At 41.3% G+C, this 15,164-nt stretch overlaps 1 protein-coding gene across 1 annotated transcript; it reads right to left on the minus strand.

Annotated features, from left to right (window-relative positions):
• Positions 1-5,089: 5,089 nt before the first annotated feature.
• LOC308039162 (hyaluronidase-1-like) lies at positions 5,090-14,714 on the minus strand (the record flags this gene model as incomplete). Its single annotated transcript, XM_080342261.1, has 3 exons — positions 5,090-5,515; positions 6,659-6,748; positions 13,797-14,714. The coding sequence occupies 3 exons, from the start codon at positions 14,712-14,714 to the stop codon at positions 5,090-5,092; spliced, it is 1,434 nt and encodes a 477-aa protein (XP_080198387.1).
• Positions 14,715-15,164: the final 450 nt, after the last annotated feature.

Genomic DNA, 15,164 nt, shown 5'->3' on the forward strand with positions numbered 1-15,164 from the left:
GGACAGTGCTCCCCCCCACACACACACCAATTCCTACAGCAGCTGCTGAGGATGAGGAGGAGCCAGAGGAAGATCAGCATTGCCACTGGGGCCCATGCTCTCCCATGTAGGGGATCCCTATAGCAAACCACTCCGCCATGCCCACGGATCCAAGGCAGCCCAGAGCGGGGATGCGACATCTGGCATGAGCCTGTTTTAACATTCCCATTGGGAACCTTGCGCTCAGCATTAAAATGTTTATATTGAAGTTCACTTCCATGGGGAGAGGCATGAGCAGCTATATACAGGGCCAGGGATAACAACACAAGGTGAAGGCAAGTGTCAGATTAAGAAAACCCAGCTGCCCTCTGTGTACGTGACCCACTGTGGCTGAGGAGTGAGGTGTCAGCCCCATAGGGTTTCCCCTACCAGTTGGAAATACGGGAAGACTGGACACAAAGCCAAGGTAAGGAGAAACTTCAGTAAGGGAAAAAACTAAATACTTCTTGTTTTGCTCGGGAAACTCAGCACCTAAGGGAGCAATATAAAAAATGCTCTTAATAATCTGCTGTCTAATTGACTGAGAAGGTTATTACTAGCATAGAAACAAACATCATTTTTCTAGAAGCTGCCCACAAATGTCAGACTGCTTGACTGTCTGAGGAGAATAAGCAGGAGTGATACTCTGGGCTGCTTTGCTTCTCACAGATATTGGAGAGCACCTTAAATAAAAGCCAGGAGAGTTCTCGCTATAATGGAAAAATGAGAAAGGAGCTCTGACTTTCTGAGAAAACAAGCTGCCAGCATGTTAAATATCATCCTAGTCAAAAAGTAAATAAAATGTCTGAAGAAGCCACATTTATTGTTGAAATAGGAGTAGCCACATGCACGAAGTTTAAAATATTGTCCTTTGAAATTATAGAAGTCTGCTTATTTTTAGCCTGCTAGGTGCTGTTAGCTTCCTGCATAAGCAGGGTTACATAACAGGCACAATCCGCAGGGCAGCAGAGGCCATACGTGCCAAGCTATAGGGTTACGCAGCTGCCTCCAAGCTGGCTCCCACCAGGCAGAAAACAAAGCCTCACAACCCCATAATTGTTCTGCTGGTTCTGTCAAACTTACAGACGTGGATTATAATATGCACAGACATGTGCTTATTCATATACACGTGGACATGTAGTTATGTATGTATATTAACACAGAGATGTATCCTCCTGTTTTCTTACAACAGCTTAAGCCAGGTATTTCTTGACTCAGAAAAATACTACCTTGGAATTACTCTGGTGACATTAAATGAGGGGTTGTGACTGTTGAAAGAAGCAAAGCTAAATCTCAAACGCACTTTTACTTTTGGAAGCTGCCAAAAGTGTTTTTCCCTCTTTTCTACTGACCTCTAACTGCCCCTCACTGCTGCGTGCTGCGGGATGTGGAAAGCACACGGTGCCATTGCTGGATAGGAACAAGTTAGGGGCTTTAATGTCATTAAGCAGCATGTGACATCATGTTTTTCCTGTGTTTTGGGGGTTTTTTTAAGAACTGGACTTTTGTCTCTGAGAAGCTGTACTGTTCCCAGCATGTATCGTTCTTCGAAGTGCACTTATTTTTAGAGTAACCTGTATTTGCAAATACTCTCACAGTCTGGCCCAGATTGACAGGAAATTACTTTTCCTGAAATGTAAACAAAAAAGAAGTTGTGGCTACCACAGTGTCTTAACTGTATCAAAGTTTCTTTGGTAAAGTCTTTCATGTGTCTTGCTATTATGTGTAATGTGCAATTTTAATTCCCTACCTACTACAAATGCTTTCAGTGCAAAAATGAGGGAATTTCTAATTTAAGCAATATTTTCTTATTTTAGCAATTTTTAACAGAAAAAAATGCCCAAATGCATATTTATGCACAGTATTGCAAATCCAAACTGGTCTGAGATTTCATTCTGTTGGTTTTGCCTGTGAAGGCTGTTAGCAATTTTTTTCTATAACAATACCATTCCCATTTTTACAAAGCCAGTGACCCTAGCAAAGAACATTGCATTGGAAAAAGCTGATGTAACACAGAAATGCTGGTATGATTATGTTCAGCCAGTGAGGTTTTCTCATATTTTTTCACCTTAAAGACTCAGTGTCAAAAGGAGACTTCAAAAAACACATTCAATATTCACATTTTCAAGTTGTGCCACTCCACATGAGGTTTACCTGCCCTGCCCTTGGCATCTGATGAGCCACCAAGGTCTGGGCTGGTCACTGCCAGGATCCCTCAGCTTTGGGGGAGCCCTGGCACAGCAGTACTCCCCAACCTTGGACTGTCATGCTGCCCATGGTCCCCCATGGAAGCAGAGAGGAAAGCAGAGGGTGCCAGGCACTGCCTCTCCCTTGCCACATGGACCCCAGAAGACAGGTTAGATGAGCCACAGCTGATGCTGCCAAATGCATAACAAGGCTGGCTACTCACAACATATTGTCTTGAGTGGCACTACTCAATTTATGGCTTTGCTACCATTTCCCTGTCGGTTTTTGCAACTTCCTTAGCCCTGGCTCAGCCACGAGAGCAGTGCGATGTGAGTCAGATAGATGAATTAATCTGACTTTAGAAAAAAAGCATCAGGGGATGCACCATTTTTTTTAATAAGGGAACTTTTGACCTGGGCGGTTTCTCAATCCAGGTCATCACAAAGGCACTCAAACTGATGCACCGGCACAAGCAAGAGACAGCACAGCATGATACAAGGGTGAGAGGAAAGGCTGGGAGTGGGAAGAAGATGACAGTGGCACCTAAATCTGGCCAGACTAGGACTGCAGCCCCACACACCTCCCTGTTAGATGGAAGTGGAGCGAAATGAGTCCCAGCCTCTCTATAAATTTATAAGTTGATCAGAACATACAACATTTTTTCAAGTGCAACACTCAGCAGTGGCAAGAGAGGAGAAGCATGTGAACACAACATTCACCCAAATTTCAGTTTTAGAATGCTAAATCAGCAAATTTGAGAAAATCTAGAAGTCTGTCAGTTGCACTTCTATTGATATTGTTTATCTTCTGACGAGAAGCAGAAGGTTAGAGGACTCCACAGCTCAGCATTTGGCAAGAGTAAAAAAATGGGGGAAGAGTGAAAACATGAGGTCTGAGTCCATTATTGTCTTGAAGCAGAGGTTGTTCAGATGAAATACAGCAAATCCTTGTTCCTGTTATCCCCAGAAACCAGTGACCACTTCCCAGGATCATTTATGCTTTAAGAGTTGGTTCTAGCTAAAGACATCATCATAAAGGTTATAGCACAGTTCTCTGCTGCTTCAGACTCTCCCGCCTCCAAATAATTCTAACACATACAGAAAGTGAATCATGTCTCTCCAATGACTGGACCATACTACTAGACTAGAAAAAAAAAAAATCTTTGTAAAATTATGTGTACCAGAATGATCAGGCAAGACCTTCAACAATATTAAATAGGCTGTAATGAAATATGCACTTTGCAAAGCTTTCTCTGCTTGCTATTTATTATGTGTATTTGCTATTTATTGTGCTCCACTAGCATCTGGAGTTTGATTTGATCTAAAGTATCATCAAAGACAGAAGTGCACTTATAGAGAAGTAAATTGTCAATATTTTAACTATATGATATTATTTGGGAGGATCAATGAAGCAGGAAAAAAAAATAAAAAAAACAACTCCCTTACTTTCGAGGTAGTTGGGCTTTGCAAAAAGAAGCTTCTTCATTTGAATTTTGTTTCAGTGTTCAGACCTGGACTAAGTAAATCAATTAGTTCATCACTTATTTTGAAGACTAATATTAATTTGATTCTCACAGAAGATAAAAAATACTTGTCACCAAGGTTTTTACTGTATTTCACATTTCTCTACAGGGAAAAGGGAAAAAAGACACCAGGGTGTCAGCAAACTCTCCACTGGAGGGGTGCTGAGTCCCTTGATGAGTGCAAAGCGCCCACGAAAGAAGGGAAGGGAGCAGATGAGACTTTGGTCTCCTTTGTTGTTGGGCCATTTGGCCCTGAAGGTGGTGCATGCTCTGTGGTCCTGTCGAGCAGCAGGCTCCAGCCAACCTGCATGATCCCATCCTGCATCCACCCAAGTAGAGGGCACTAATGCAGCATCACACTGTGACCGTATCCTGACAGGTGACCAAGGGCGTAGTCACCTCTGGGGTAAGGGGTCATGCATCCTAGCTTTGGTACCAGCTGTTGTAGTTAGTGGTCCTACATGAGAGCTCACAAGACATGGGAGCCCTTACCTGCAGCTATGCAACCTCTGCCTGCTCTCAGTCAGCAGCACAGCTGTCTCCAGCCTCACCGCTGGCAGCTGTAGTTGTAAACAACTTCCAGTGGCATTGTCTAATGGTAAATATTATTTTCTTTGCAAAAGAAAGGGTTCTAAGTAGCTGAAATAGAAAGAAAAAAAACCTGTAAAATTACATTTACTTAGATACTTGGTTCCTTCTGTAATTATTAAGAAACTCAGGTCACATTCTGATTTTGATCTTCTACCTAGACAACCTGGTGATGAGGGTGCAGAACCAGACTTGTGATTCTTCATGAAAATGTATGAGCCAAATTCAAAGACTTCTCCTTCCAGGCAGTTGTACTACCACAGACATTCATACACTCTTCCGTGTGAAGTGGTAACCTAGACTAAAGAAGGCCATTGGGAAAATTTACACCTGACATAAACTGACAGATCTTCATGGACTTTAGTAGGTCTCTGTCAGTGTACCTTATTGGAGAAAGTACATCACAGACTGAATCAGGAATATTGCTACCTCACCCACAGCATTTGTATTGCTTGTGTAAGCTTCTCAAAAAGTACCAAAAGTTTAACTGATGAACACTTCTGTCAGTTTAACTGAATTCATGCTATCCAAACAAATTTTATATATATATATATGTCTCTACATAGTTTATTCTTATAAGCCTACAGAAATAATGGAAACATTTACAAAGTGACTCACAACATTTAAAAACACATTTCAGTGACATAATGCATGGGCAAAACAGACTAAAACTATTTAGTCAACAATGCTTTTTCCCTTTGTAATAAAAACTTGCTAAGGACCAGAAGTCTTAATGGCACCATTTCTTATTTCCTTGCCCTACCTCAGAAGACTTTAGTGAGCAGTATGAATTAGAAGCTGTGTGACTCCTAAGAGGAAGACATAAAGCTTTTGTTTTCTTGATCTACTGAACACAATGTGAGCCCAGTTCTCCATTAGATTTTGGTCAGGCAATTCACAAAATATTCCCGTCCAGCCCTGGTAACACTGACACATGAATCTCTGCCTCATGGCTTCAATACTCTCCAGGCTGGGTTCACCAGTCACCTGGAACCTGGGGCCCCTGTCTGAGTGGCGGGCTTGGATCTTAAAATTAGCAGGTGACAAATGGAGGTAAGCAGAAGAGTCGCTGTTTTTGCGGATACATCTTCCGTTCTTCTTGCACAGGACTTTGCTACAGAGTTTGGCTGCTGAGGTCACATTAATGACATAGTGTCCTAAGGGTCCATCAATGTACCGTTTCACAGTTGAACAGCTCTCCTGCAGGAAATAAGACCATGACACATTACACAGTAGCTAGTACTATGTCCCAATTTATTATATCTAAGAAGATGCTAGATACAAAACTGTTCTTGGCTAAAGAAACCTGTAGAGATAAATCTTGTTGAATTTACATACTGGAGTATGTAAATTTAAGTGAGCTTACTACCATGGGTAAGATTAGCAAAATATTAACCTTTACTATATTGTCCATTTCAGTGCTTCATAGCAACATACAGTATTAGACTAGGGAGGAGTCCTAGTAAATTGAAGAAGAATTTATATGCTAATCTGAGACTAACTAGTTCCTTAACTGCTGACACGGAGCGGTGCATGGGACTAACAGATTTTAAAAAAACATGTTTAGTCACTGCTTTGGTCCTGATCCCTCCAATCCCTTCAATTTCCCAGGAGCCACATCATTTTCAGAAATCAGCACAGATGTTGCTGCAATTGCAGCTGGAAAATTCCAGTTCAGATTTCCCTCATCCTCTACCCAAGTCAGTGGTGCTTTGCCAGAGACTTGAGGAAGAGGCGAGCAGACTGCACAAACACCAGGGTGGGCACCAAAGCCTAACCCAGGTTTACGAGTGGGAGCTAGCTTACTGTGCCTCCTATGAAAGTCAGTGCAGCCTCCTACCTCCTCCATCACTACAAGCAGGATTATTTGTAAAAACTTGAGGAATCTGTGAGGAACAAGTAGGCCTTTTCTTGTAGTAGCATCATTTTCCCTCTGTCATTTCAACACAAACCCCACCAGCAAAGAGAGGAAATACCCTCCCTCTGGACTTCATTCCTTCTCTGTGGATCTCTACAAATGACCACAGCTACAAACTAGAACACTGTAAAACAAGCTGTGCTTATATTTTTATGTATTGCTCTACAACATGTTTTTCTTCTAATCTGGACTTAATATTCCATGGTACTACCAATGACCTGCCCAAAGCAATGTGCTCTGAAGCAACAGGACTTCTCAGCCTAATGAAAGTATAAAACTAATGAGGCCTGAAAGTAGAACTGACCCACTGTCCTCAGTCACTGGCTGACGATATCGATAAAGATAGGTAGGTGCTACGGAGGGTGTGGTGGCAGAGAAGAGGTATTGAGGTGATTCCTAAATACTAATAAACTGATGTGACTCACCTTTGAGCTGGCATATTGCATACTGCCCCAGAGAACAACTCCAGCTGCTCCCAAAGCTGCACTTTCACCAATGGTATTGACCAGATCTGTCTGAAAAAGAAGGCAAAAAAACAGACATCAGAAAATGAAAGATATAAAAAGCACTAGGATATGGGCATCGTTATTTTTTCCCTGCAGAGGAGACATAGGTCCTGTGGTATATTCTTCAAAATAAATCACTATTTAGCTTAGAAAGCTCTTCTGTGGATCCCCAAAGGTTTGCATAGGTTACATTCATGACTGTGACTACTAAACAATGGAATAATTATAGTTTATTCATAATGAGTCCTCCAACCAAACTGGTGGAGTAAGAATTGAATGATGTATTTAATCTATCAATCTCTGAATTATTTTAGCAGGGCCTGTTGCAATAGGACAAGGAGTAATGGTTTTAAACTAAAAGAGAGAAGATTCAGGCTAGATACGAGCAAGAAACTTTTTCCAATAAGGACGGTAAAATAGCGGAACAGGTTGCCCAGAGAGGTGGTGGATGTCCTGTCCCTGGAGACATTCAAGGCCAGGCTGGATGGGGCTATGAGCAACCTGATCTGTTTGAAGATGTCCCTGCTTATTGCAGAGGGGTTGGAGTAGATTACGTTTGAAGGTCCCTTCCAACCAAAACTATTTTATGAGTCTATGATTCTGTGATTCTATGATTACCATACCTACATAGGCACCATTTTTGGCAAGTGATAATATGCATGATCACACATTATGGGGTCACCCTTACAGTGTCTGATTACAGTTGATAGGCTTTAGGCAGGTGTCTAACTCGTACTGTTTCAGCCATGCCAATGCAGTTATAGACCTGCTGTTCCTACAAGCATGAATGGCATTATTCCAGGAAACATATCTTTGGAAAATGAGACTCTCTCCCAGTGCTATATAGTGCCAAATGAGGGGAAAAAAAAAAAAAAAAAAAAAGACACATATCTGCATACTGACTTAACCATGTCCACTCTCAAAGCTGCACCAACAAGCAATTGCAAGTAATTGAGTTCCAGCAACAGCAGTAATACAACTCTGCCAGAGTACAGACTCTGTGTATGACAGGAGTCATTGGTGCCTTTCCAACAAGAAGGCAATGCACCTTGCAAGCGACTTAAAGCCATTCCCTGAGACCATGAGCATTGTATCTAGAGAAATGCAACTAGATCTTAGAAAATACGGACGAAGGACCTTCTTCCTTCCTCAAATTTCAAGGCGTGACCAATTGCATCTAAAATTATTTCTACCTACAATAAGTGATGACAAAGTAATTCCTGATAAGTGTTTGTAATGACAGATATTGCAATATTTCTCAATTTGATGAAGAAACAGCAAATTCTTTTAAAAAGTTAGTGATGGTCTTTAAGACAGTCTTTTCGTCTCTTCTTAGGAGAAAAGAATCTGAAAGACCAACCAAATTATCACAGTATGGTGATGGCATCTTAGAAAGGAAAAATGATAGTGTGGAAGAAGCATGTTATTATTGTTAATTACTACTAAAAAAATTATCTCAATCTGTAAGTGGGCCTGTTGATGTACTGATGGATAGTTAAGGAGTCCGCATTCCTGAAGCATTTATGGCCCAAGAGATACAAAAGAAGGCACAAATAAATGCTTTGGAAAAGGGAGAATCTGCTGAAGAGTTGAAGACAATTACACAGAAGTCAGAGTAAGTGGTGACTGTGACCCTTAACCGAAGTTCGGACAAAATAGTGTGGGAAAACCTGGAAAAGTCTGAAAGAGTAGAGTTTGCCTACTGGCTCTTACTGTAGAGTTTAGAGTTATTTAAAGTATAATTGGTCTCATCTAAAGTTCGTGTTGCTGCTGATCATCCAACCAGACTTTTAGAGAATGTCATTAGTCTTAAAAGTATATAGTTCAGCACTAGTTTTATAAAAGAATAGTGGTGTGGGCTGCAGGTGCTACTTTCATGTGGGAAATGATTGGGATTTTTTCTCCTATGAAGTATGTGAATTAAAGATCAAAATATCAAATGTTAAGAGAGTGTGAAATACAGCCTGACCTCTTGGTAATGAGGGTTCCCAGGCTTGCTTCATCTGCAAAACATTTTATGAACATTACCCAGATACAAAGGCTGGACCATGATTCTACATTAGCCAGATGATGGTTGAGTGATTTAGCAATAACACAGTTCAGATGTCATTAACAATTTAACGAAAGTTGTCAGACAGCCAAAATAAATAATCCATAGATGTTTAGCGTTTCTGGATGAACTTTGACATGAGCAAACCCTGAAATAAAGATTTTGTAAGTAATATGCTTTAGAGTTAGGGTGCTTGACCAGAAGTCAGTATATCCATCTTTTGTTCTTCCATATTCCACATCTTTCTTTTGTTGCTTTTAGAAATCATTTAGATTCAGATCCACAAAGGAATTTCAGCGCTTCATGTCTAATTCCTATGGATATAAAATAATCAAAACCAAGAGCATGACCCTTAAAGTTCACTTAGTCCTCTGGGTGTGTGAAGTCCAATGGCACTGATAATTTCACAACTGAAGTTCCTGAGGCACCTATGCTTCCACTTTCCCACACACCTAGAATCATCACCTTGCCAATGCTGAGAAACTCAGTGCTTTCTCAGGCTAAGGACAAAATCTGGCATTTGATTGGAAGGTACATTCCCCTAGGGATGCTTAAAGGGCTCTTGTAGCACCTGCACAGGTGTTGGATGCTGGCAAAAACAGCAGCTCACTGCAAAAAAAAAAATGGTATGGGACTTCATTTAAACATTCTCCTTCCACCTTATATTTCCTCTTTTTATATTCTTTTAAAGAAATGTCAAGTGTTAAGAGTCCTCCCCATGGGGAAAGAGAATCAGAAAGACATGGGCTGAATTTTTCTCTCTCACCTCATTCTTAAAAGATACATCATCTCCTGCTAACCCTCCAGTGGGGTTTACCTTCACCGTGAGGTTACAGACACCATCTAGAGAAATGGCATTTCTCTTTCTGATGCCATTTCACTTTGCACCAATTCAATGAATGTTCAAAGTAGAGCCAGAGAAACAAGTGGGGACCTGACTACAGCTCACAATGAATTCAGCTTAATAATTAGGTAACTTGCCCACAAGGAAAGAAGTAGCATTTTAGACTGTCATTTCTAAACCTAGTTCCACCTTTCACTGAATGGCTGACTCATGTTCAGTATCTCAAAAACCATCAGCACAAAAGGGCTCTTCCCTGCATAACCTATGCACAGGAAGTTGCACCTTCTTTTTTTTTATTTTTGCTCTCTCATATGTTTGTTCTTTTTGGTCTAGTGATTCCCTAACTGTTTCCTGGTGCCTAACACAAGGTGCTGGATTCATCCTGAACGGGCTAGAAAGAGAACTGAGCCAAGAGCTCCTGTGCCAGGGTTGGGTGCTCTGACCACTGGATGGTCACGCAAAGTGGAGGCACCGCTGCCCCCTCATCTCCTGCCACAGATAGGGTTAGAAAATAAAAGTTTCACCCCAGATTTGGGGTGTTGTGAGAAAACAAAAACAAAGTGCCTCTCATAATGTCTGGGAGGGGCAAATGGGGAGCTGAGATAGGGAGGTACCTCCATGAAGCCCTGACTAAAGCACATGAGCTCCACCAGTGGTGTCAGACACGGCAGTCTTGGTTTGGGGGCTGAAGCCACCACTGCTCCTCACACAGCACAGCTTGGCCTTAGTGGGGGGTCACTGGCATGGCTCTTCCATGTGAGTGTAAGAAGTACCTCATATGGAAGAAAACATGCAAGTTTAAAAAAATTTTAGATCTCATTTTAATATGAGCATCTTGGCATGTGTCTAGGTGGGAATCCTATTTTACTCCTTGTATCAGATCCTCATCCATCAATGTTAGAGGACTGTCCTGAAGAGGCAACCTTGTGGGCCAGCTGCCACTTAGGTGGCTGGTATTTCTCCAAGTGATAAACAAGTCAACAAAGCCTCTTCCCTTCTGGTGCTCATTCTTGTTCAGGCTTTTGGGGGCAGTGTGCAACAGCCAAAAATCCTCAAGATCATGCTGGGCTGTCTCCAAGCAGACAGTGGATTTGGCAGAGGAGGAAGCCCTAGTTTCTATCTATGCTTCTCCAGATTTTGATCAGCCAAGTTACTGCACTAGGCATTAAAAAAATAGGTGAGCCAAGTCATTTCAGTCTTGGAGCCTGAGAGGAAACAGGACAGTCAGTTCTAGTTACATGTTGAGGAAAGAAAAATAAGTACCTCTGTAATTTTTCCTTTGAATTTTGAACAGTCTAAGTTACAGACATGCTTTTTCTGTATTCAGGAATTGCAGCACTAGCATGGCATGGTTGCAGCGAATGGTCTCTGTACACATACACACCTGGCTATCACAGAAGACTATCTATAGGGGAATGAGAGAAAAGTTACCTATTATTCATCATTTGTTAGTTGTCGTCCTGCTTTACTAATGACTTCAGACATCTAGTCAGGAAGCATAGATGCTACTGTGTAACTTCCCTCTCCCACATGTTTAGTAGTGAATTGTCAATGCAGACGGTTTCTAAATACCCTACAGATGGTAATCTGCTTATACACATCTCCAGCAAATACAGAAAACTTTCATAATGATTGGGATCCCGATTCAGAATTCATAACCTTTTTCCAAGAAAAATAAGCAGGATGCATTTCTCAGATACCTTATACAAAACTCACCGGATTTCCAGGTGAAGTCAGGGTGAAAGGTACAGCACACGTAGCTACAGCGTCTGTTTCAGACTTGGGCCTTTTGTCTTTCTGAAGGTCTGCTACACCTGTGTCTCTCCCTCACTGACTCTGACTCACAACCATTTTTTCTGTATTCTTCTACTGTAATATTTACTATATTTTTCATACTGTATATAGAAGGGCTTACACATCTAGCTTGAATGTGTCAACAATTATTTCTGGTGAAGCAGAATGTCACAGCTCTTGCACAGCTTGTGGAGCAGAACAGCGGTACTCCTGGCCCAGTCCCTGTCAGAGCTCAGGTATCTATTAGCCTGCCATCTGTATTTTTCTATGGTCATTTAGCCTGGATGTCATTGTACTACACCAGCTCCTTTCCTTGTCACATTCATGCACATTGTTGCTGGAGCTTGAAAGTTTCATTCCTTGTTTGTAGGTTTGTGAGCACCACTTAGGGGCATGTCATGGGTCAAATGAGAAGCTCCAGTCTGGTCTAAAATCTGAACACACAAAACCATATTTAAAATACCTTAGTGGCTTCGGAGCTATGAGGGAAAACAAGCACACTTTTTTCCTGATAATTCCTATTGAGAGTTTTCTTAATTGTAACCCTGTATGTTCCTGGCAGTCCCCAAGCTGTTTGCACAGATGTGTAGCATCTGAAGGCACATCAAGCCCTATCCTTGTGGCTGCCTGCAGAGCTGGGTCCTGTTCTTTTTAGAAGAGCATAACCCAAAGATGTTCCTCTGGCTATGCAGGGATCTTCCCTGGCTGCAGAGTTGTACAGTGATCTTTAAAGCATCCAAAAATAAGTGGCTACACACAACTGAAAAACAGCCCAGCAAGTTCAAGAGTATAACTTAAGAGGAATGTCACTCCAAATTGCCACTGTACTGTTCAGAAAACAGCCTAGGCAAGAGAGTAACTTTATATCAGCACGGATTTTGAACTCTAAAACTGGTAACAGCATATTACTTTTCATAGCTTTCAGTTACATTTGTGGTATTTTTATATCTATCAAGAGACTAATTCATATTATAAAAATGTATTATTACAGCCAGCCTGCTTTTGAAGGATGCTCATTTATTTCACAGCCTGAGTTTTTCAGTGAAGGTGTTCTGGGGGAAATCCTGCCTGTAGCAGCCCCAGTGGCCCTTGCCCTCATTGGGACCCAGCCTGGCCTATTTGCCCAAGATTTCTGAGTCAGCTAGGACGTGCAGTTTCCACATCACACAGAAAATAGCTCCAAAAAGTCCCTGGTGATAAAAATGAGGCAGACGGAATTCATGATTGCTTCTACGTCCCACTTGCTTCCTGGGGGCAGCCTAAAACACCTCTCAGGCTGTAAGGGCTCCAACACACCTCCCCAGCTCCAGCTCCAGCTGCAGGCTGAAGCCTGGACTGACCATTGCCTTTTCCTTTGCCCCTTCTCTCCCTTTTGTTCTGGTCCAAGTCAAGAGCTTGTCTCTGACAGCAGCAAAAGCAAGTTCTCATGCACCTCACTGTACACCAAAGGGAGGGAGAACCCCCAGATGCCCTCAGCCATGGAGGGGTTGTTTCCATGAGCTCCCTGGACCAGACATCTTCCCACCTCATGGAACTGATATTGATCAAAGCAAACGTTCTTGTACTTGGGACAACTACTAAAGAAATGAACCAGCATCTGTGCCTCTCCATTATATATATAAACAAACTCAGAGCCACAATCATCATTACACATGCAGAAATTCTGGGACTTGTATGCATGTATTTTTACCATGAATATTGTGGCCGGTACGTATTTATTGCACTTAATCATTTGTTAAAGGAACATTGCATGACTCAAAAACTTGGTTTCTTTATTAAAAGGACTCCACAGTGTTAGCACTAAATGTTGGATTGTGAAGACATTTGAATATGTTGTACCTCTGAAAAGCGAGATGGCCAATGCTTATCCTGCAGAAGTTAGGAACTCCAGGCCAGACCCATTTACTTGACTGCTTTGTTTCTATACTGAGCGAATTTACATTTGGATAAAGAAACAAAAAAGCCCTGAGGCTCCCTTCTCATGAAAGTTTATCTTTCCATTACACTAATTAGTTTTAAACTTCACAAAAATTTGTCAAGTTTGTTTCACAAGCTGTCCTGAAGAATTAAAATATCAAAATGAATTACTTCCTTAAGGAAATGATTTCTTTGTACTTTCTTTTTAAATTGCCCTCATTAAAAATACACGTCATCCTACAGAAACAGACCAAAGCACTGCAACATTAACTCTTGAAAGGTGTAGGGTTTTGTACTGTGGCTATACTAAAAAATCCCCTTTTTAGAGGGGTTGCCTTAAATATGAAAAATAAATGCATAAGTGCTTTTATATAAGGAAAACTTTTAGAAAGTATTTTTTCTACAAGGCTGTTTTCTAATCTCTACATTTCTAAAGATGTCTATCTGCTTACCTCTGTTAAAACATGAAAAGTATAGGCATAAAATGGTCTGGAATAAACAAACACAGGCAAAACATAGTCTTTTCTAGCAATTGAGGCAATACGTATTGCCTCCTTAACCCGATAGTGAACAAATTTGAGTGCATTTGGACTTGACTTCAGTATATAATCCAGGTATATAGAAGGGTAGAGAGCGGTACTTTCCTTCCACAGCCAAAGCAGGAGGTCATTGCGAGAAGACTCAATGGCTGGACATTTCCCCGTGTATCTTTGGGGGTGTTCTTTGTAATCATAATTGTAGCAGTCTGGGTAAAGATAGTAACCCCACAAACCATTTGGCCTCATATGCTCAGCCAGAAGGATAGTGTTGTTCATGAAACTCTTGCCAGCATTTTCAAATTCCTCTTTAGCCACTTTCCTAATTTTGTCTTCTGACCACTGAGGATGGCGTCTCCTAACCATCTCAAGAGATTTATTTCTATAAATGCTTTTATTGCCCCAGTTCCTATCCCACTGGGGCCTCCAGTTTTCCCAGTCAATGACTGCAAGTCCCTGAAATTTCTTCATGGGTATGCAATAGTCAATGTCAGACTTTGCTTTATTAAGGTGTTTGATAAGACTTTCATTTTGGGGTACCCCTCCATTGACAGGATCTCCGTTATCTGAATAGTAGGGGTAGTATCCCAAATGCGTGTGATAGAAGATTGTCACATTGGATCCACTCAAAGTCTCATTAGTGTTGGATGCAATGTCAAAAACACTGAGATCCAGGTCCACCTTGTACCGTAGCCTGCACTGCTCAGTCGGCGCATTCCAAACAACAACAAAAGGCTTGTGCAGAACCAGAGGGACTCGTGTTGGCTTCGGCAGCTGAGCATTGACCATAGTAAGCAGCGCCGTCAGTGCTGACCATTTGACCCAAACATCCATGTTACGTTTTTTGCTGGGAAATTGTTTTGATGTGTCCTTGAAAACAAAAACAAGAGAAGACCCTGAAGGCAGGTAGGATGACAAAAGGAGGTCTTTTGGTTTAATTTGGTTATGTTAAGATTATACCTACCACAAAAAGAGAAAAGTGCAAAACTATGGTATTGTAAAAATTAAGTATAATTTCAAATACTTTGAAAGACTTTTTGATATACCTCGTTGTCTAGAAGTCTGTTGTGATGCTCAACTTTTTTTGCTTTCCTTATCACAAAGATACATCCTACAGTTGATTCAGACCTCACCTTAACACTTATTTGCTCCCTGGTGTCTTTAAAAAACTGAGTTAATAAAATGATAACTTAAAACAACAGTATAATAAAAAGAATGTGCTGCTCATTTGAAATCTAAGCTTCCAAGTTTGTTCTGCTACAGTCAGTCTTACTTGCCTAGAAC

The sequence above is a fragment of the Nesoenas mayeri genome (genome assembly GCF_963082525.1).
Source record: "Nesoenas mayeri genome assembly, chromosome: 1".
Lineage (NCBI taxonomy): Eukaryota > Metazoa > Chordata > Aves > Columbiformes > Columbidae > Nesoenas > Nesoenas mayeri.